Source organism: Scyliorhinus torazame, chromosome 13, assembly GCF_047496885.1.
Source record: "Scyliorhinus torazame isolate Kashiwa2021f chromosome 13, sScyTor2.1, whole genome shotgun sequence".
Lineage (NCBI taxonomy): Eukaryota > Metazoa > Chordata > Chondrichthyes > Carcharhiniformes > Scyliorhinidae > Scyliorhinus > Scyliorhinus torazame.
Genome location: NC_092719.1, coordinates 157,945,459 through 157,969,413, shown reverse-complemented (window position 1 = coordinate 157,969,413; position 23,955 = coordinate 157,945,459). Strand labels below are relative to the sequence as shown.

At 43.1% G+C, this 23,955-nt stretch overlaps 1 protein-coding gene across 15 annotated transcripts in view; it reads right to left on the bottom strand.

Annotated features, from left to right (window-relative positions):
- The window catches only part of magi1b (membrane associated guanylate kinase, WW and PDZ domain containing 1b), a 679,590-nt gene that overhangs the window by 126,668 nt on the left and 528,967 nt on the right, over positions 1 to 23,955 (bottom strand). For 12 of the 15 annotated variants that reach the window (XM_072472316.1, XM_072472318.1, XM_072472321.1 and 9 more), the window contains 4 exons: positions 18,412 to 18,615; positions 14,232 to 14,415; positions 7,609 to 7,691; positions 6,022 to 6,057 (listed from right to left, as the gene is read on the bottom strand). In XM_072472316.1, coding sequence (XP_072328417.1) covers positions 6,022 to 6,057; positions 7,609 to 7,691; positions 14,232 to 14,415; positions 18,412 to 18,615 — 507 coding nt within the window. The remainder of the gene's footprint in view (positions 1 to 6,021; positions 6,058 to 7,608; positions 7,692 to 14,231; positions 14,416 to 18,411; positions 18,616 to 23,955) is intronic. The other 3 variants (XM_072472328.1, XM_072472329.1, XM_072472317.1) reach the window with 1 other exon arrangement.

Below are 23,955 nucleotides of genomic sequence, written 5' to 3'. Positions count from 1 at the left end.
ATGGCCCCAATTGGGACGATGTGAGATTCGCAAAGAAGGTGTTTGGGGCCATCCCCGACTTGGACACACACAAACTGATAGTGGGGGGGGGGGGACTGGAACTTGGTGCAGGAGCCAAGGTTGGACAGGTCACAAACAACATCAGCACGAGATACGTTTCTCTCCACCGTGGGACTAGGCAGGGACGTCCTATGTCCCCCCTGCTCTTTGCACTCGCGATTGATCCATTGGCCATCGCATTAAGAAGTTCAGGGATATGAAAAGGAATAGCGGGGATAGAGCATAGGGTGTCCTTATATGCCGATGACTTGCTGTTATACGTGTCGGAACGGAGTGTGTCGATAGGGGGAATATTGGAGCTGCTTCGAGTGTTTGGGTCTTTCTCGGGGTACAAGCTGAATCTAGACAAGAGTGAATATTTTGTGGTATCTCGGCCGGGTATGGGGGCAGGGGTGGGGGGTCTGCCATTACATAGGGCAGGGACTCACTACAGGTACCTGGGGGTGCAGGTTGCCCGGGAGTGGGGGGGGCTCAGCAGGTACAACATTTCTAGTTTGGTGGGTGGAGTGAAAGCTGATCTGGCAAGGTGGGATGGCCTTCCTCTGTCACTGGCGGGTCGGGTACAGGCGGTTAAAATGAACGTGTTGCCACGATATCTGTTTATTTTTCAATGCCTGCCAATCTTCCTGCCAAAGGCTTTTTTCAGAGAGATTGAGGGAAGGATTACATCGTTCATATGGAAAGGGAAGGTGGCCAGAGTTAGAAAGGTGCTTCATTGGGAATTTGGAGGCAGATTCGCCAACACTTCAGGTTGGAGGCAGGGTCAAGGGAAATGCTGATTCAGGGGAACCACAGATTTGAGCCAGGGAGGTGGGATGGAAATTTTAAGAAATGGGAGGAGAAGGGGATTAAGACACTGCAAGATTTGTTTCTTAGGGGTCGGTTTGCAGGATTGAAAGAGCTGGAAGCGAAGCATGGGCTGGAGCAGGGGGAAATGTTTAGATACATGCAGATTCGAGATTTTGCCAGAAAGGAGATACAGAACTTCCCGGAGGAGCCGGCCTCCACGTTGCTGGAGGAGATGCTAACGACAGGGGGACTGGAGAAGAGGGTAGTGTCAGCGGTCTACAGAGCTATTTTGGAAGAGGAGAAGACACCACTGGAAGGGATCAAAGCAAAGTGGGAGGAATAGTTGGGAGAGGATATGGAGGAGGGGTTCTGGTGTGTGGTGCTCCGGAGAGTGAATGCCTCCACCTCGTGCGCGAGGTTGGTGCTGATACAGCTGAAGGTGGTATACAGAGCACACCTCACAAGGGCGAGGGTGAGCCGATTCTTTGAAGGAGTAGAAGATGTGTGTGAATGTTTTTGGGGGGGGGGGGGGGGGGGGGGGGGCGCTCATTACGTTTAATGTTTTGGTCCTGTCCAAAAGCTAGCGGATTACTGGAAGGAGGTTTTTGGGGTAATTTCTAAAGTGTTGCACGTGAAACTGGACCCGGGCCCCCGGGAGGCCATATTTGGGGTGTCGGACCAGCCAGGGTTGGATACGGGTGCGGAGGCAGATGTTGTAGCCTTCGTCTCATTGATCGCCCGAAGGCGGATCCTGATGGGTTGGAGGGCAGCCTCTCCACACTGTGCCCTGCGTGGCGGGGGGACCTGTTGGAATTCTTGACTCTTGAGAAGATTAAGTTTGAACTGAGGGGAAGGACAGAACGGTTCTACAATTCATGGGCTTTATTTATTATGCACTTTCAAGAACTGGATAGCATTGAACATTAGTTGGAGGGGGGGGACGGGGACGTTGGCTGTTAATGGTGGCTATGGGTGATTCCTGATTCCTTTTTGTCAGTTGTTTATGTGAACATGTGGCCGAATGTATTGGGTTTGGTGGGAGGATGGGATCGTTGTTATTGCTATGGGGATTGACATATTTGTTATTGATTATTGTTTATTGTTGGTGGGTGTAAATTTGGGAGAAAATGCGAAAAAGGAGAATAAAGAAATATTTTTTAAAAAATTACTTCCAATCCAAAAATGTACCTTAACAACACCCTCTTGACTGCATTGTAGCTCAACTTCCTGCTTTCACGTCAGCCATCATTGTGACTTCTGAGTAAAATTGCCAATAAAGTGCCAAATTCGCAATGGCATTCTTCTGTAGGCAACATGGCTTATCTGAAGCCAGTGGGTCAAGAGAGAGAGAGAGATGGAGAGAGACAGAGAGAGGTGGTTTTCATTCCCTCTGTTTGGATTTGATGTGAATCCAAAATTCAGAGGTCATAAGGCCGAAAACTATAAGGCATATTCTCCATCTGCACTACCGAGCCCTATCAAATGAAGTCTCCTTATAGCATCTTCCATTATTAAGTGGTTAAATTGTGGTTTATGAGTTCTGAAAAAAATGAGTTGCGTCATCAGATTACAAAATATAATTTTCATGTAACCACTTTTCAGAACATTGAACATTGTTTAAGCTGCCTTCCCTGCTTCATCCGTCAGAAAAATAATCATGCGGTTAAACGCTATATTCCTCTGGCAATCAGCCCTCCACCAGAGAACATGGGATCAAGGCCAATTGTTAGAAATGGTCCCTGCAGCCATAAAAACAGAAACAATAATTTGCAGCTGCTTTCAAAGAACATTACATCTTTAATAATTATCTGCTATATAACCTTAATCTTCAATATTCTGCCTCACATTCATCTTTGACATTGACTTATATTCATACCCACGATTTGAACAGAAAATAAGCAAAGGAACACATTCCTTTTTTGTTAGTGAAATAGGCATATTCATTGGACAATTCTGTGCCTGGCAAGCCCCCAAATTTATTTCCCTATTTAAATATCATCAGGCACTGTCAAGACTTGAACTTGGGTTCAACAATTTTAAATAATAGGGCATGGAATAAATATTTAAAGTATTTACATTTTAAGTATATATAAAATGTAGGTAAGTGTGTGTATAAATGTACATATATTGACACACAAAACATTTCAGAGCTAACATATATCATTTGGCATGTCTGCTAACCATGGTATATTGAATACCTCTTCAACTCTATTAGTGAGAAATGTATTCGAAGACCAGATTTTCAAGACATTTTCTATACTTCCCGCTATGCCTAAAAGACTGTAAATGCATGAAATAAAATATCATGCCAATTTAAAAAAAATAGTAACTAAAATACATCTGGCAGCAATGTTATGATTTGAGTACCACTTCTGCTATGGCTGTCCTGGTAATGAAAACTGTATGATTCCAATGGAGGACATGAAAACACCTGCTAGCACTATATACCAATATTTATACTAGCTAGTTTTTCTTCCGTTCCTTTACATTAGTCCCAGTACTGGTAAAAGTAAAGCAATTGAGTCACAACATAAAAACATCCATATTAACAAAATAAGGGCGTCATTTAGGTCATTTGCTGAGGTAGCTACGGAGTAGTGCACAATGATGTCAACAGCGTATTCGATTCCTGTACCAGCTGAGGTAATTCTTGGAGGGCTGTGTCCTTGTTTGCCCCATGCTTGAAGCAGAATAGTGCCTGCCAAACTGTATAAGCTCTTGTCTCTCTCTAACAGAGAGAGGTGCCTATGGTCCCTCATGGACTATGGCCAATTAAACCAAAGCAATAAAACCTCTCCTTAGTGCATTTGCATTTCATTTAGATTGTATAATATGCTCTTGAAAAGTTGGATAAAAAGAGCAAATTGATGACAACATCATAAAAGTTTGTTTCTGTACAAATAATTACCAGAAACTTTCAATATGTGTCTTCTTATAATTATGAGTTTTAAAGAAATACCTATAATGTTTTTTTTTAAAAATGCATGTATTGGTGCATAAATCAGATTTTAAAGTAATTTATGAAAGTAAAGCAGTCCCAAATTACTTGGTCTTTGGACACAAATTACATTTCTTAGTTGATGTACATCTGTACTTGGAACAAGCACAGTGCAGGGATTGCACTAATATATATTTTCCACTCTACATTTTCAACCATTCAGAGATATGTAGCTTAAGGAAGAGGGTGGATACCAGTTGGAATCAAGTTATTACACAAACATAGAATCGGGAATTGATTCTACTCTCTGTTAGGAGGTCCATTTTTTGAAAAATTACCAATTTCCTTTTCTTTCGTGAGTCACTACCTCTCTTCGCATTGTGTTATGGAACAACGCATTTTGGGGCAGGATTTTTTGGATGGCAGAGTTTCTCGCCCTGCCACTTGAAGAGTCAGTAGGAAATGCATTTTTTCCGATATTGGATGCCCCACAGCAATTTAGTGTTCTGGGGAGCATTAATTGGCTGGAAGCAACACTTCCATCCCTCACTCGGGTGGAAGTTCCATCTCAAGGAGCTGCTGGCCATCTTATTGGCTGGTAGCTCTGTGGTCCCAGCAGCATCACCAGGGGTTGTGTCTAATGCTGGAACCGCAGGCAGTCCCACCAGTCTAAACGCCAGAGGCCTTAAGACCAGGTAAGTGCAGGGTCTTGTAGCATGAATGGGAGGGGGTGCGAAAGGAGAGGGGATGGGAGTCATGATAGCTAGGCCAGGCATCGAAGGCAAATCCACGGTTGGTAGAGGGTGGGGATGGTGAGGTGGGAATGTGGAAAGCAGGTGTAGAGGATGGGGGCACCTAACCGAGAAAGGGGGCAGTGATGGCCCAGCAGGGTAATCTCTAGCCTTTCCCCCCCAATTCCATTCTGTTACTGAACTCCTCCTGGTTAGCCAAAAAAGCGCTGCCAGGCAGAAAGCGGCAATAATAATTGGCCATTTAAGGACCTCAAAATTGGCCACTTAAAGACCTGCAGTCGGCCTTGCCCGACCCCCGTGAAATTATAAACAGATTAGGGGTGGGGAGGGCAGCACGTTGGCAACTCAGAGGGCTTTACCATCAAAAACCTGGCCCGGGGGGGGGTGGGGGGTATAAAATTCTGCCCTTTTTTTATCAGACATGGGAAAAAGATTTTAATTGTGTGATGACTTCGCCAAGATGACTTAAAAAGACAGGAGGTTTCAAAGCTTACTCAAGATGTCTCGTCACCTGCACATACGAGAAATGCAATGGATGTAAATGTGCTGCACCCACTGGTATTAAATAAAACAGAAATAGAAACAATTTGAGAATGTATCAATTTCAATACAGGATACAATTTAATGCAGAAACAAAAAAAGGATCCTTTGCTCTAAATATTCATAAGATTTTGCTTTTTAGCTACACCAATCTATGTTTGTCATCTCATTAATTACTATACTACATAGCCTGGAGTGACACATTTGTCTGAACAGCATCTTGAAGGTTTTTATAATTTAGATCGTAATGAATTTCTCAACTCAGCTTGGCACAATCTTCGCTGAATGCAACAACACTCTGTAGAGTTCACTAAGCCAGCAACAGCAGTCAGCGGGTGGTTGAAACTGCACAAAATGACCAATAGTTGAAAGAACGAGAGGCACTCCAAATTTGCACTCAAGTAATATAGTATCATTTAATTGTGAAAAACATATTTGCAGATTCAAACTTCTGTAAAAAGAGAAATTTGGCACACTTAAAATCTGTTTAATTGCTAAGGTTTTCCAGTTCAATTCATTGAGCTGAAACATTACCTCCATCTCTCTCGTCAGATGCTGCCTGACCTGGTGATCATTTCCAGCATGTTCACACACGTGCATGCACAGGTAGGATCATTCATTGTTGATGCTGGCCTTTTACTTTTGAGAAATTTTATGTCATACCCTTAGACTTATCTCATCAACCACAGTAACCACACTGTATTTTTCCAATCAATATCTATTGATTACAGGAGGCCAGACTGGTCTAAAATTACATATCGAAATTGCTTTCCATTAAAGCACCGAGCTTCCAGTTAGATACAATTACCGAGCCAACCAACAACAGCACTGAATCCTTTTCATCACAATAATCCTTCGAACACAGAAAAAAATATTAAAAGGATTTTGAAAAATATTTGTTGAAATATGAGTTACTGCACAGCATGTTATACGGTGAGTTACCTATTTCACTGTCCAGTTCCTCTGTGTGTACCCCTTCTTCTCCAAGGCAAGAGCACCAAGCAAGGACAGAAGAAAGCAACAAAAAATGTTTTTTAGCTAAAATCAAAGTTATACCAATAAGCAGAGACCCCATCCCCAATAGCAGTAGCGTCACCCACACAATTAAAAAAAAACCCAGAAACACAAAAGCAATCCCCAAAATCCCAGATTTTTGAATGAATGTCTAGCATTCCACATCACAAATTGCTGTGTCCATTTTTGGTTGCCCTGTTCAAATGGCATAACGAAATGCAATGTAAAAATGCCATTTATTATCGTACTAATCTTTCAACAATATGTAGCTGGCATAATTTAAAAAAAATTTCACTATTTTCTTTTTGTTTTAATGTATGTAAAACAAACCAGAATTAAGATGAGCTTTGCAAATGGGGGCAGGTTACCAAATGGAAAGAGCAATAAGGATAAGGAACATTAAAATAAATGAACAACAGATATAGTCCAAGAAAGGAATTAATTCCAAGAGAAAAAGTCCAACAGAGAACACAACCAACATGCTTTACATATATTCATGCTGCTCCATTTCCAAAGTCAGTAAGTTCACTAAAGACCAATACTAATTTAAAGATCAAATTAAAGCTAACTTTCTAAAGACAAAATAAGAATTGCATTTCTATTCACCTTTCATGAAATCAGGACATCTCAAAGAAGTTTACAGATAACAAAGTATTTTTGACGAGGTGATCACTGTTGCAATGCAGGAAACATGGCAGTCACTTTGTGCACAGCAAGCACCCATAAACAGCCAGCGATAATGACCAGACAATTTGTCTGTGATGCTGACTAAGGATTATATATTGGCCAGGGCATTGAGGGAACTCCCTTGCTCTTCTTCAAAATAATGCTGTGTGATACTTTCCATTCACCATAGAGGATAGGCAGGTCCTTGGTTTAACTACTCATCCTAAGGACTGCAGATCTGGCAGTGTAGCTCTCACTATTGCAGTAGAGCGTCAGCCCAGATTTTTGTGCTCAACTCCCTGGAGTGAGACTTAAATCCACAACCTTTTGACTCAGAGATAAGAGTGCTTCCCAACTGAGACAAGGCTGGAGCAAACAGGAGCAATAGTTTCAGCAGGATTAACAGTTTAAAAATAAGTCAGTTTGACTAGTACGGTATCATCTATAAAGTTGAAATGATTTGTAGGCACGGAAACTTGCAAAACTTTCACATTGAAAAATGTATATTTATTTTCTAAGAACTTTGACTTGTGAATGATTTAATAGTACCAACTATCTTTACAAATAGCAGCATAAATAAACACTGCAATGAAACTCTCGGACTGTAAAGCGGTCTTTAAAACTGAAGGTACACAACCCAAAAATGTGTAACTTGGAGTGACATTCCATTAAGTAGCTAAGTGAAGTCACTGATGCTTTAGAGCAGCTAATTATGAGTGGAAAAAAGGCAGTTAAGAGCATATATTTCTGTCAGCAAATAAATCGTGCTTTGTTGCAACATATGAACATTTCTGAGGAACCAAGTGAATACTTTTAAACTGCAAGAGTTTGCACATTTCACATACTTACCATCATCTTCACATTCCTCCAGTGGTTTTGGCTGCTTGCTCAGGCACCTTGGATCAAGCCATGATGTGGTCTTAGTATTGTGGCTGTGAAGACAGGTAACATACCTAAGTATTCACACACATTATCCAGAATTGTTTCAAGGCTCAGATTACAATATCAAATTCTGTCAACATCTATTGTAGAATATTATTTTTCAAAATTGATTTTATTGATCTCTTGAACAAGGTGAATCTAAAGAACGCAGAGTACACAGGTAAATGGTGCATTATACTGCAAATGCTACATTACAAACAGACAACATAATTCAAGCAACTTTCTCTGAAAAACAGAGCTTGACTGGAAACTGCTCTTAAGCAGCAATAAAGTAAAAGCAAAATACTGTGATGCTGGAAATCTGAAATAAAACAGAGAATGCTGGAAAAATTCAGCAGGTCTGGCAGCATCTGTGGCCAGAAAAAAGAGAGTAAATGTTTTCAGTCCTATGATGTTACAAGCTCAGGTGATGTTATATATGGACAGCAAGATCCCAGAATGGAACCCTAGCTCAAAAGATCATAACATTTATTTAATTTTTAAAAAACGTGGAATTACAGTCGCAGGACTGCTAATTATTTTTTGAACATGATTTTTTTATTGAACGTGAAAAATGTGATTTATGCCCCCTTTAGCTTCACAAATGTACACAGTTTTCAAAGACAAAAGCCCCACTCTGAAACAAAATGGCCGATGCCACTCAACCAATCTTCTGTGGATTTCTCCTCAAATTCCCCCCCAGATGATTGTTGCATCAGTGTTTCCAAACTCCACTCTCAAAAAGTCGCACTTGAAAATCTTCTTTCAAATGATGCTTTCCGTTAGCTGTTTGCATTAAGAGTCCACTCCAGGTTTAGGCTTTCCTTTCAAACTAAGTCTCTGCTCCACCTTTAATAAGGAATCCAGCACCAGGTTTTAAACCTCTCCTTTCAGGCTTCCTTTATCTTGCATTGCAACATGTACCCACAATTATACACAAACCCGGGTACTCAGTCCTCTACAGAACATTATTGCTTTAAACACTGGAAATAACAACACCAAACCTTACGAGTGCTTTAGATATGTGGCTTGTCTGTAGCTTACCTCAATTCCTCCCTGTTCCTTTTTACCTCAATATTCCTGGATCTTCCTCTCCATTCCGTGTTTTCCAGAACTAACTGTCCTTTAGTTCCCCTGTGGCTTGCTTTTGTGTACCGTACTCTATTGTACGGCTTGTCTGCTTCGAGCAGAGATGAAAGCTCTTCACCCTCTCGCGTCCTAGCCCCAACTGCTATATATCCAGCTAAAACAGAACTCAAATAGCATTTCTACCCTAAAGGTGCTCATGGTTGCCAAGTAACAACTTTCTACTTCTCCCAGATTGTTTACTTTTCACACAGCAACCCTCCTGAAGCACAACAGTAGCACAGTTTGAATTGGCCAAAATTCCCACACATTTGTCTAGCATGAACCTAACTAGAGTTTTACCCTTCCTTACACAGAAACACTAAATTAAACTCATTTAAAACTACACTTTCTTCTGAATACTTAACAACACAAGTATAGATCACTTGAAACAACCTCTGTTTTCCTGACAATAACTCTTCTTCAGCTCTGAAGAAGAGCCATACTGACTCGAAATGTTAATTCTGTTTTTCTCTCTACACAGATGCGGCCAGGCCTGTCGGGTTTTTCCTGCATTTTCTGTTTCTATTATTACTTAAGGAGCAATGTTCAATCCAAGGCCAGTTAACTGAAATGCCTCTGATTGTACAATTATATCAATCGTACAGAGGCAAACAAACAATTGAAACCTTTAATACAGCTATTTCAAGGCACTGACATCTGCGGCATCGAAAGCAGTACAATAAGGAAATATAGTGGGTGGGATTCTCCGCTCCCGGAACTAAGTGCCCGCGCCGTTGTGATCGCCGTCGCATCTCACGACGGCGCGAACAGGGTCCGGGCACGGCCTATTCCCGACAGGGGCCAGCACGGCGCTGGCGCAGTTCACGCCGCTCCAGCCTCCTTGTGCAGCGCAAAATCGGCGCCGCGCCAACCCGCGCATGCGCAGTTGGGGCAGCTCATTCCTGCGCATGCCCAGTTGGGCCGCGCGATTCTGCGCATGCGCGGGGAACTTCTTACGCGCGTCGGCCCCTCACCAACATGGTGTCGGTGTTCTCGGGCCGGCCGCAGAAGGAGGTAGACCTGGGGGGTGGGGAGAGGCCGGCCTGCCGATCGGTGGGCCCCGATCGCGGGCCAGACCCCATCGGAGGCGCCCCCCCCCCCCCCCCCCCCCCAGCATTCCCGCACAGTTGCCGCCGGTAGCGACCAGGGGTGAACGGCACCGGCGGGACTGTCATTTTTTTCGCCGGCTGCTCGGCCCATCCGGGCCGGAGAATCGCCGCTCCCGTCGCCGAGCGGCCCGGCGCAATTCTCGCGCCGCTGGTTTTGGGGTGGGGGGGGTGGGGAGAGAATCGCGTGCGGGTGTTGGGGCGGCGTGGCGCGACTCATGCGGCATCCTAGCGATTCTCACACCCGGTGTGGGGGGGGGATACCGCCTGTAGTTTCTTTCAAAGATCTGTGGAATCTGCAATTGCTTTTGAAAAGAACTTTAATGTTTGCATCAATTGTAAAGTAACAAGTAGAGTGGGAGACAGAGAGGAAAAGGAAAGGGGGGGAGGGTAGGGGGCGGTGGGGGTGTGTGGAGAAAGGGGGCGATGGGACACAAAATGAACTTGAGGGACACGGGACAAAGCCGCAGGGGAATGGTCTGAGGGCAAGCTAAGGCCCAAACCAAACTGTAAATAGACGCTTGTAAAGATATAATTTGACCATATTGGGGATTGTAAAATATGCATGCCGACTAAATGGGGGGTCACGGTCACAGTTATAGTGAAGACTTGATTGTGAATAAATGTTTTGGGGGTTTTTTGGTGTGGTTTTGTAATTTATGAAATGTTTGATATAAAAATGAAAATTCAATAAAACATTTTTTTTTCAAAATTGTACAGGGATAAATTGAGATTTTCTTGGTCAATAATAAATACTGGTCCAAGTAACCTGACCGGCAATCCTTGACCTCGAAGCAGTACAAATAGGAAGTAAGTTAGAAAAGAAGCAATGTAGCTGACTTACACAAAGGAGAGCTACAAGTAGTGGAACTAGGGGGTGAAGTCCCATATACTGACACAAAAGAAAGTAGAAAAAGGTTGAAAGAGGAACACAAAGAATTCCTTTGGCATGAAGCAATAAATTACTCTCAGGAAGAGTGCATTTTTCTGTTCGGCAGAAATGGAGACAAAGTTAGACCTATCCTTTCGAACAAAGCCTCCACCCCACATTTATCATCTAAAACCTGGAAAAGTGTGTAAATAGTTGGGAGATGCTAAAGATCTGGGTGTGTTCCCTGATGTGACCAAACTGTGAACAGATTTATATGGATTGATTTGGTTGCAATGGAACACTAGAAAGCTGCACCATCAGGACTGTCATGACTTGAGGGAAAGAGGGTCAGTAGAGGTGTGTTATGCTGATGATAATCATATCCATGAAACTCCGGCATGAAGGCTGTTGTCAGAATGGACTCCTGACCGATCCTGTGTGAATAGAAAAGAGCATACTGTGGAATCGTGTAGGTACACAATGTCAAACATGCTGAAGGAGAATGCTTGTAGTTGTGCAAAACATAGCTATGTTGTATGGAGTATTTAAAGTGAAATTACCCGTTTCTATTTTAAGTATCTTTTGTCTGTTAATTCATATGTAATTTGCATTAGTTTGGATTTGTGTTAAACTAAAAGCTACAAAAAGTGGGAGCTTGTTGATAAATTTCTTCATTTGAGATTGTTTGGTACCGTTGGTTATTTTTGCTTTATGGTTCCCACTATGAGGATTGTAACACATCCTAATCACTGATCTCAGAGAAGAAGTGTTGTTTTGAATTACTGTTGCGGATGGAAGAAACAGCCCTACGAGATGAATTATAGCAGATGTAAATAGAAACAGGTAACTGAGTTGGATGATCAACTATGATCATATTGAATGGTGGAACAAGCTCGAAGGGCTGAATGGCCTACTCCGGCATCTGTTTGCTTTGTTTCTATCTACAATTTTGGTCTCCCCATTAAAAGGAAAGTTATATTTACATTGGAGGCAAACAGCAAAGCTTCACTAGACTGCTCCCTGTAATGAGAGGGTTGCTCTATGATGAGAGGCCGATTAAATTATGTTTATATTCTCTGGAAATAAAAGAATGCGAGGTAATCTCATTGAGGCATACAAGATTATGAAGGAAGTTGACAGGGTAGATATGGAGACATAGTTTCCCCTGACAGGGGAATCTAGGACACCGGGGCACAATCTCAGGATAAGAGGCTAATCACTTAGTTCAGATGAGAAGAAATTTCTTTACTCAAAGTATTGTAACTCTTTGGAATGCTCTACCCCAGAGAATTGTGGGTCCATACATAGAATCATACATAGAAAATAGAAGCAGGCATAGGCCATTTTGCCGTCCAAGCCTGCTCCGCCATTCATTATGATCATGGCTGATCATCAAATTCAATACCCTGATTCCGCCGTGCCCCTATATCTCTTGATTCCTTTAGCCCCAAGAGCCTCCTTCTTGAAATCCATGTTTTGGCCTCAACTATTTTCTGTGGTAGTGAATTCCACAGATTTACCACTCTCTGGGTGAAGAAATTTCTGCTCACCTCAGTCCTAAAAGGTTTACTCCTTGTCCTCAAACAATGGTCCCTAGTTCTGGACTCCCCCACCATTGGGAACACCCTTTCTGAATCTACCTTGTCTAAGCCTGTTAGAAGTTCATAAGATTCTACGAGATCCCGTCTCAAATTAATATAACCCTAACCGACTTAGTCTCTCCTCGTACGACAGTCCCGCCATCCCAGGAATCAGCCTGGTAAACTTTTGTTGCACTTCTTCCATTGTAAGAACATTTTACCTCAGATACGGACACAAAACTGCACACAATACTCCAGATGTGGCGTCACCAACGCCCTATACAATTGCAGTAAAACAAATGTTTTATGCCTATGCTCAAAACTCTCACTATGAAGGCCATCATTTGCTTTCTTTACTGCCTACAGTATCTGCGCACTTACTTTCATTGACGGATACATCGACGGATGCACAAGGTCACCAAAGTCTCGCTGAGTTTCCACATCTCTCAATTTACACTCATTCAAATAATAATCTGCCATCATATTTTTGCGACTGAAGTGAATATCCACATATTTATCCACATTATATACACTATCATAGTATACCTTTAAGGCTGAGATAAGCAGATTTTTGGTCTCTGAGGGAATCAAGGGACAGTGGAATTGAAACCCAAATCAGCCATGATTGTAGTGAATGGCAAGCTCAACAGATTGTATGGTCTTCTCCTGCTTCTATTCTTACATTCTTATGAACCCGCAGCCTTCTGATTCAGAGGCAAGGCTGCTGCCTCTGAGCCAAACTTTTCCAGTTTCATTTAAACTGAGTGTGAAGTAATTGGAATAATAACGACTGAAACAGTGGGAAAGCTAGGAATCTATCCACATTGAGCAAGAAGATAGTGGTGAGAAAAATTTGCCTGAGTGTTCTTTGCTCAAACAAGTAGTAGAACAGTTTGTAGAGAGAAAGTCTGCTGTTAACCACTTAGATAAAATTCATAAGACAGTTGGGTAAAATTAATCCAGTCAAATTAAATCCAACATAATATTTTTTTTCTCTTTTGATAATCCTGCATCATGGTCTTTTCATAGATCACTTTCATGCTCGCTGTCCGACAATGGCCTACTGGGTCCAGCACCTCTGTATTCTCCTGCAGCCCTCTGAGAACATTGCGTTCTTCCAATTCTGATTCTTGCATTCCCACTTCCTATTGTCCCATCATTAATAGGCTTACCTACAGCTAAAGCTTTGGATTTCCCATGCTAAACCTTTCTGCCTCTCCTCCCTTTGGTTGCACTTTAAAACCCAACTCTTTGGCCAAGCTTTTTGTCACCTGTCCTAATATCTCCAGTGTCAAATTTTCACCAAATCATTGAACTTTGCTGTTTGTGAACACTCCTGTGAAGCACTTTGGACAATTTTACTAGTTTAAAAGTGACTTCTAAATGTTTGTTGCTGTTGAGATGTTCTATTTCCCGGTGTCTGCTGATGCTTCTCTCCATTATGGTTTCAGAACTTGTATGGAAAAAAAAAGTTGGCACTACATCAATTGCTATTTTCCCAAACTGGGAGGTCTTGACCATGACCTCTCTCCCTGTTTGATCAAAACCAAGAACCCACTCTACGGAGAATGCTGGATTATAAACCTGTGGTATGCCACACATCAGTGTCAGTGTTAATAGCATAATCAGCAATAATATATCTTTGAAATAGAGCTTCTTTTGCCAACAGTGAGTAATTTCCTATCCCAGCACATTGAAAATATAACAACTGATAAATCATTTTGTTACCAATGCAAATGTGCTTAAATTTCCCAAGTCAATAAAAAAATATTAATCTACAATGAATGAAATCAATAATCCTTCATAGAGTTATGGCTCACACAATGCCAATGTGCTAAATAAAGTTTCAATAAAAACAAAACTCACTCAATAAAGTAGACTTCCCCATTTTCAGTAAATGCCATTTCCAAGTTGTCAGGCAATGGACCAAGGTTGTCTGTTGTGAGATCGGAGTTGTGTTGCTGAGGCAGCTCTGTGCAATGGATATTGGAGCTATTGAGGTTGTTGTACTGAGGAGCGTGCGTGTTTTGTTCGTCTTGTTCACTGGAATCTAATAACAACCAGCAGAACATCAAAGCAAGAAGAAACAAAAAACATTTTTTACTGTTTTGTCCTAGAATACTTAAGAATTCAAGAATTATACACTAACACTGCAGACTAAAATAGAATAAATGATCAATTTTCAAGTGCAAAGGAGTGAAAAGAATACATATTCAAAATTGCATCGATGAACAAAGTTGATATCATTGACCATGCCAACAACATTTTTCTATTTCCATTCAAATAAGTTTGCAGACTGACCACCACATAATCAGAAATAATACCAAAACTGTTAACCCTCATCACCTCTCCTTTGAACTGATGGTAACTTCTGAAATTTCCACAGGTGAATGGGGAGATGCAGAAGTTGCTATCAGCGATTGTACCCTTCGCCAGAGAGCACATTGTAGACTTCCCGCAGACAGTATGGAAATCATTGGGCTGGCAACAACGTCCGCTTTACACGATTAATCTTGCTGTAAAATTCCTTGAAAATGTTAAATGTTAAACCTTGTTAAATGAAGGTTTTTCATGGCATTACCGCTGAACAAGCCTCACTGAACCTGAAGGAGTAATTTTGTATCAGTTGAATATCAAATTTCTCCATTATGACAAAATATTCCACATTCTTAAAATAAATATTTTTCAAGTTTGCTGATGATGTTTTAGCCTCTATCTTAGTCTGATGTCCTATTCATTTATTTTGCGATCTGTAAATAATATTTCTAAGTTAAAAACAAAGAGATTCAGTGTCTTTTGCTCCCTGTTTTGATGTTCTTGAGTATATTTTAACGTGAGTGGCCGCTTAACCTTCCTGATGACATCACTGTTGCTGGGTACCTGGAGACCTTCTTGACTTGGTACCAGAAACAAACTGACATTGGGTAAAGGAAAATCCAAGGCACATGGATGGCTAAGCCTTTGTGGACAGCTGTCATCAAGGTCAATGGCACCGCACTGCCTTGCTGTTGACAACTAAATTCAGCCCATTGAACAAATCAAGAGTCTGATAGCCAATTCACAAAGGAAGCTCTGAAAGTAAAGTTGATCCATTATCTAATCATAGGTAAAGAATTTTCACTGAGACAAATTATCCATCACATTCACCAGAGACGGCCATTTTGCCCAGTGGGCGACGATCAGATGGTATTCAATAACTCATCTGTATCCCCTAATTAAATTTCATGGAAGGTACTGATGTTAAAAAAGGTATCACCAAAAATATTCAAAGCAACACAGATTTCTGTGGATAAATACCCTCCCTCCAGTTTAATATAATCTAAAATACCTAGACTATCATTGTAGAAAACAATTCCCACAGGAAAATGCACAACCTGGGACTCAAACGAAAGGTTATATTGCAATGCTTTCTATTTTTAAAAAAAACAATGTCACGATTCTCATCTTATTTACAAAGAGATCAGTTTAATTGCCTATGTACTCTTTAGCTTGGCCAACAGCATTGGCAGCAGATTTCCTGATTTACATATATACACAATTGATTACTTCATTTAGTAGAAAGAGCACATGGTGTGCTGCAATGCAGTTTTACTGCCAAATAACTCTGTGATGTACTGACGGTCTTGACAATTAAAAATGTTTATGAAAAATTAAACAATCAGGAATGCGGACCTTTACATATGATTGAAAAAAACTGTATTGGTGTAACAGCTTATCACCTTTCAGAAATAGCTCAGAGTGCTTCATGTTACAGTGAATAACTTTAAAATGCAGTGTCTTACTGATATGTACACAAACACAGTAGCTATTTTGCACACAGGCTCCAAAACGAGAATAAAATAAATGAATGATAAATCGCTTATTCTCAAGGAATATGCCCTTTCCTTGCTTCTTCAAATAGAATTTTTAACATCATATTACAATCCCAGACCATACCCCAACAGTGGCTAGGATACTGGACCGAAACTCAAATATTTTAGTTTATTTTGTAAGACAGTGTGGAAAGAATGATCCGCTCCAGGAGTGACTGTATGGAAAAATAGGGATTTGCTATTTTAAAACAAAACGTTATTATCAACACAATATTAAACTCTTCAACATTACACCCGGAAATAGCATACAATTACCCCTGAAACAATCCTAGTAAGTACAATGCCCTTACTATCTTTCTTCCCAATTAAACAACAGGATAGGAAAAGAAACATACAGCCCTCAATCCATCCTACCTACATCCCACTGGCAGAGAGTAATACTTGCCTTCCAGAACAGATTTGGCTCCTGTTAGGACCCCTGGATGTCTTCAAAAAGCTGTTTCAACTGGTTTATTTCAGCTTCCCTCTTGTGCTAAGGTAAGCCTGTACTCCATTAAATACCACTAATCCTTTTAACTATCCTACTGTGGGAGAAAAAGGCTTTACTTGTAGCCTAAAGGATAGCCAGATAAGACCTCAGCTCAAAAGCTTTCTCTAAATGTCTGAATGCCTTAGCTCCATCCAGCAATGATATCTTCCCAAGCTGAAACCAAATCAACTCCCCAGGCTGCAAACACATCGGGCTGGATTCTTCTGCCCAGACAGCCGCAAGATTACCACGAGCGGGACGTGGATCATGTCACGGTCCATTGACAAGATCTTAATCTCCTTATTACTCCATATTGTACATGCAAGTAAACCTTACCCTCACAAATACAATCCTTAAAAGGTTCTGGTATCTGCTTATCCACCAGCCTTTGATCTGGTTGTACACTCTGGTGCTCCTCTTCTACTGGGACAATTTTTGTTCTTCGCACTTCAATAAACCTCACTGGCTTATCCTGTTTGCCGAGTCAGTCTTCCCAGTACTTTTCTTAAGACACCAACACTATGACTTTGCATGTCCACCTTTATTACAATGAAAACATTTGATCTCTCTTCCACTATTGTAGTTTTCCGTTTTACTCTGAGGTACACTCACCAACTAAACTTCCTTTGCATTAACCACCTGTAAATTTCTCATTTTCCAGTTTCTATCCTTCACAGATTTAAATTGGTGTCAAAAACCATATTTTGCTTTGTGAAACAATTGAAAAACATCTGCCATTTCTACTGCCAGTCTAGCAGTTTAAATTATTTGCACTTCCACATGAGTTCTCACTACTGCGAGAAGTGAATCTTTAAATTCCTCCAAAACAAGGAATTATACTTAAGATCCCGGACGAACCCCCAATTTTAATACGATCCCTGACCAAATCCAAACAGTGGCTACGACACTAGTCCAAAGCCCCAATATTTTCATTTATTTTGTAAGACTGTGCGGTAAGAATATTTCGCTCCAGGAGTGATTGCATGAAAAAATAGGGAATTGTTTTTTTAAAAAACAAAACTTTATTGTTAACACAATATTAAACTCTTTAACATCATACCTGAAAATGGCTTACAATTAGTCTAGTTCAGGTTCAGCTAATGGTCACCCCCAAGAGTTGATGGAGGGGTATTCAACAATGATAATGCCATTGAATGTCAAGCGGGTGGTTAGATTCTCTTTCTTGCTGGAGAAGGTCATTGCCTGGCACCTACATGGCACAAATGCTACTTGCCACTTAGCAGCTCAAGGCTGAATAATGCCTTGGTCTTGCTGCTTATGGGCACGGACTGTTACATTATTTGAGGAGTCAGGAATGGTGCTGAACATTGTGAAATCAAATCATGAGCAAACATATCCACTTCCGACCTTAAGCTGGAGGGAAGATCATTGACGAAGCAGCTGAAGATGGCTGGGCCTAGGACATTCCCATGTGGACCTCCTGCAGTGATGTCCTAGGATTGAAATGACTGACCTCCAACCACCACAACCATCTTCCTTTGTGCTCAGTATAACTCCTGTATACACCTTTCTAAAATATTGATACATATTTGACATATCTGAAATATGTCTTTGCCAGTGTGTATCATCATTTATTTGTTCATTCCATCTTGTTCCAATATTCTAAGCAAATTTTAACGCATTCAATAATCTAGCATTTTGGTTTAGTCAAGACGATGAGATTTTCTGGTAGCTGATAGTTTACCTGTAAAACTACTATTCATTTCAGGGTTTTCTTCATCATCTTCATTTTCTGGCTGCTCTATTCCAGCATTTTGCATATCATTGTACGACTTGCTTCGCTTTGGAGTTGGCTTTGTGCCAGACAGGGGGCCTCGCAAAGCATCACTGGTAATTACTTCCCCACTGAGTGGCTGGCTTGGAGGTTTGGGTGTTCCATAATAGTTACCTAGGCATCGGGAACAAATTTACATGTTAAATTCAGAAATTGAGAAAGCTTGTTAAAAGCTGAGCTGCCATTATTTTCTTTCCCCTTTAAATAGCTTTGAAACAACTATTATTTCCTTCCTTTCTTTCTTTAAACAAAGGGCAACAGCTTTGTCTAGCCATCAGTACCAAATGGGTCAAAACGAGGCTCCCATTCATTTACTTTGCAACATTTACTGTTCACTCATTTAACACCTGGGGAAATCTCTAGTTTCCACGAATACCTGCACTTTATTTCTTCACATTGTGCTATGCGTTGAATTTTGTGATTAGCAGCGAAGCAAGGCACTCACCGCCAACCTTGAAGAAAGCTGCCTACAAAGATCTTGTGATCTGTGTGGAGCAGACTTCTTCTTTCCTGACTGCAGCTTAAATCTGGCACCAAGTCAAGGGGATATCTCGGCCTGCAGAATTCATGATGAAATCAAGCTAAGAAGCCAATCACATTGAAGTATACTCATAGACAACAAACCAGGAAATGAAAAGCACCGAAACATAGAAACTCAGAAACCAGGAGCAAGAGTAGGCCATCCAGACCTACAAGCCTGTTCCGTTTGCTATTCAATATGATCGTGGCTCGATCTCAATGCCATCTTCCTACCTTCTCCTCGTACCCCTTGATGCCATTAAAATCTAAAAATGTATTAATCTCTTTCTCGAATACATTCAGTGACCTGTCCTCCACAGCCTTCTGTGGTAGACAATTCCACAGCTTCACTACCCTTTGAGTCCTCATCTCAGTCCTAAATGGTCTACCACGTATCCTGAGACTGTGTCCCCTGGTTCAAGATTCCCCAACCAGGAAAAACATCCTCCCTGCATCCAATCTGTCCATCCCTGTGTTTTGTACATTTCAAACAGATTTCATCTCATCCTCCTAAATTCCAGTGAATACAGGTCCAGCCAAACCAATTTCTCTTCATAGGACAGTCCTGCAAATCCCAGTATTAGCAGGGAGAACCTTCGCTGCACTCCCTCTGTGGCAAATATATGTGGCTAATGGTAAAGTTCTTGGAAGTGTGGATGAGCAGAGGGATCTAGGTGTCCATGTACATAGATCCCTGAAAGTTGCCACCCAGGTTGATAGGGTTGTGAAGAAGGCCTATGGAGTGTTGGCCTTTATTGGTAGAGGGATTGAGTTCCGGAGTCAAGAGGTCATGTTGCAGCTGTACAAAACTCTGGTACGGCCGCATTTGGAGTATTGCGTACAGTTCTGGTCACCGCATTATAGGAAGGACGTGGAGGCTTTGGAGCGGGTGCAGAGGAGATTTATCAGGATGTTGCCTGGTATGGAGGGAAAATCTTATGAGGAAAGGCTGATGGACTTGAGGTTGTTTTCGTTGGCAAAAAGGTGAAAAGGAGACTTAATAGAGGCATACAAAATGATCAGGGGGTTAGATAGGGTGGACAGTGAGAGTCTTCTCCCGCGGATGGAAATGGCTGGCATGAGGGGACATAGCTTTAAACTGAGGGGTAATAGATATAGGACAGAGGTCAGAGGTAGGTTCTTTATGCTAAGAGTGGTGAGGCCGTGGAATGCCCTACCTGCAACAGTAGTGAACTCGCCAACATTGAGGGCATTTAAAAGTTTATTGGATAAACATATGGATGATAATGGCATAGTGTAGGTTAGATGGCTTTTGTTTCGGTGCAACATCGTGGGCCGAAGGGCCTGTACTGCGCTGTATCGTTCTATGGTCTATGTTCTATCCTTTCTTAGGGAGGGAGACCTAAACTGCATGTAATACTCCAGGTTGGTCTCAACAAGGCCCTGTATAACTGCAGTAAGACATCTCTACTTCTGAACTCAAATCTTTCCTAATCGCTTGCTGCACCCACCTCTCCACTTTCATTGACTGGTGTGCAAGAGCATGCTGATCCTTTTGTCCATCCACACTTTTCAATATATCACCATTTAAATAATACTCTTCCTTTCTGTTTTTCACACCAAAGCGTATAACTTCACATTTAGCCATGGTTGTGCTGCAGCTGCCATTTGTTTGCCCACTCACTCAAATTGCCTGAATCACTTTGAAGCCTCCTTGCAATTTCTTCACAACTCACAATTCCGCCCAGGTTTGTGTCTTCAGCAAACTTGAAAATGTTACATTTGGTTCCCTCATCAGATATATATCACGAACAGCTGAGGCCCAAGCGCTGATCCCTGCAGTACCCCACTAGTTACAGCGTGCCACTTGGAAAAAGACCCATTTATTCCCACTCTCTGTTTTCTGTCTGTCAACCAATTCTCATTCCATGTCAATACATTTCCCTTATCGACTTCCGGTGGTGGCTATGAGGGAGTAGGTCGCACATTTGGTGGCTCCCGTTTCGGTCGGACTTTTGGACCTGTTCCCCATACGTTTTTGCGCTTTTGAGCGCGGAACTGGAAAGCAATATTACTCAGGCACTGAACCCATACAGAGTTGTATGGACTTAAGAAGCCAGAGGGACCGTAAACAGCAGAAGAAGTGGTCAAGCAAGGGCACGGTGGAGGCTGTGAGAGAGACCAATATGGCCGATGTCCAGAACAAGGCGCCGACAGCCTAGCCTACAATGGAGCAGCTGCTACAGGCCATGCAGGACGGCTTTTTAGCTCTGAAGCGTGATAACTTGGAGCCGCTCCAGAAGTCGATGGACTGGACCGATTGGAAAAAAGCTGGATGATCAGGCTGAGAAGCTCCAGAAGCTGGGGAAGACGGTGGAGGAGCAGGCCGACTTTCAAATGGTGGCGGACATGGAGATTCGGAGGTTGAGGGATCAGCAAAAAATGCTCCTGGAAAGACTGGACGACCTGGACAACAGATCTCGCTGGCAGAATGCAAGAATCGTTGGCCTCCCGGAGGGGGCTGAGGGGCTGGATGCTGCCGCGTATGTGGAGGGTATGTTTCAGAAGCTGCTGGGGAACGAGGTGTTCCCTCGCCCGCCGGTGGTGACAGGGCACGCAGCGTGCAGGTGAGGCAGCCGCGACGAGGGGGTCCCGCACGAGCGATGGTGGTCCGGTTCCACAGGTACCTGGACAAGGAGCGGGTTCTGCAATGGGCCAAGAGCACACAAAGCTGGACTTGGGACAATAACATCCTGCGTGTTTACCAAGACCTGAGTACTGAGGTGGCCAGGAGGAGGGGAGGCTACAGGCAGGTGAAGGAGATTTTGTATAAGAACAAGGTGAAATTCGGGCTGCTTTTTCCGGCGCGACTGTGGGTTATGTATGAGGGTCAGCACCGCTAGTTCGAGGAACCCGAGGAGGCGATGGACTTTGTTAAGAAGCAAGGGCTGGCCCTGAGCTGAGGACTCTTGGACTCATGGTACAACTTTTAAGTCAATTGTGTTTCTCTCGCTGTGAACCCCTGGGTCCATTCTTTTCTTTTTTTCGACCTTTTTAGGTGGATGTATTTTGGTTGTGATGTGTTTTTCTTGTTCTTTTTCGTGGTTTCCTTGAATGTTTCCTTTTTGGGTTACTTGTTTGGTTGGAGTTTTGGTAGGGGGAAAATATAAAAAAGAACATAGTTACAAAGGTGTGGTCATGATGGGGGTTTCGGGGGAGTTTTTTGCAATCTTTTTCTGTGTGTGGAGGGGACGGGCTGGGAGTGCCTGGTACTTCTTATCTCTATTTGTTTGATTTAAATTCCGCTATTGTTCGGGATGTTTCTGACTTGTATAGAGTACTTGTTTATCAGGACTGGTTTGGGGAAGTGGTGTGGATGGGCCGGAGGGAGGGGAGCCAGGGAACAATGGGTGAGAGACGCGCTGGCGCCGAAGCTGGGAGCCACCAGGCTAGTTGGGTGGGCTAGTCAACGGAAGTCAGGTGGGGGGGGGGGGGGGGGGGTGTTCATATAGTTAGATTAGAGCAGGGGTTAGGACTTCCGGGTGCGGCCATGACCAGCTAAGTTGCACGTTTCGGCAGCTCCCGGTGGAACGGACTTTTGGGCTCTTAATAGGAGCCCCAACGGCAATTTAAACGGCCCAAAACACTGTGCGGTAAACCAGAAGGGAATCCCCCCTGGACACGCATGGATAAGGGAGAGGATAGCGGCCGGATTGCGGAGAATCCTCTGGAGCAGCGGCAAGGAAGGGAAGCTCAAAGCAAGATGGCGTCGGAAGGTGGCCGCTTGTTATGGGGCCCGGACCAACAAGAGTTCATGCGGCGCTGTGTGGAAGAGCTGAAAAAGGAGTTGAAGAAGGAGCTGTTGGCCCTGATATTACAGGCGATTGAAGGGCTAAAGGAGGAGCAGAGGACACAAGAGCTGGAGCTTCGGGTCGTGAAGGCAAAGGCTGCTGAAAATGAAGACGAAATACAGGGCCTGGTGGTGAAGACAGAGACGCACGAGGCACAGCACAAAAGGTGTGTGGAAAGGTTGGAAGTACTGGAGAATAACTCGAGGAGGAAGAATCTAAGAGTTCTGGGTCTTCCCGAAGGCGCAGAAGGGGCGGATGTCGGGACATATGTGAGCACGATGCTTCACTCGCTAATGGGATTGGAGGCCCTGACGGGCCCCTTGGAGGTGGAGGGAGCTTATCGAGTTCTGGCGCGAAGACCGAAGGCTGGAGAAATACCCCGAGCTATAGTGGTGAGGTTTCTCCGCTATAATGACAGAGAGACGGTCCTCAGATGGCAAAGAAAACTCGGAGCTGTAGGTGGAAGAACGCGGTGATCCGCGTATACCAGGACTGGAGTGCGGAGGTGGCGAGAAGGAGGGCAAGTTTTAATCGGGCTAAGGCGGTGCTTCACAAAAAGAAGATCCAGTTTGGAATGTTGCAACCGGCGAGATTGTGGGTCACACACCAAGGGAAGCACCACTACTTTGAGACGGCAGAAGAGGCGTGGACATTCATTGTGGACGAGAAGCTGGAATAATCGGGCAAGAGAAAGAACTTTTGGGACAAAGTGGTGGGGTGATTATGTGGGGCGAGGAAAAAAGGGGGGGGGGATGGTTTTTTTTGAGGGCAAGGGGGGAAGCCGAGGTCAGCCAGAGTTCGCTGACTTCTGGGAGCAACATGGGGGGTGCAACTACGCTAGAGGGGGATCTAGCGGAGGGGGGAGGGGTTAACTGGGGTGCTGCTGCTAAGGAGAAGGGGGAGCTGTTATGGGATGGGGTGGACGAGGCGGGAGGGTGCCGTCGGGGGGATATACGGGTACGTGGGAACCGGGTGAGGAGCTGGGTTAAAAAAGGGGATGGCTAGTCGACAAGGGGGGGGGGTAAAGAGCCCCCCAACCCGGCTGATCACGTGGAACATGAAAGGGCTGAACGGGCCGATTAAAAGGGCACGGGTACTCGCACACCTAAAGAAATTAAAGGCA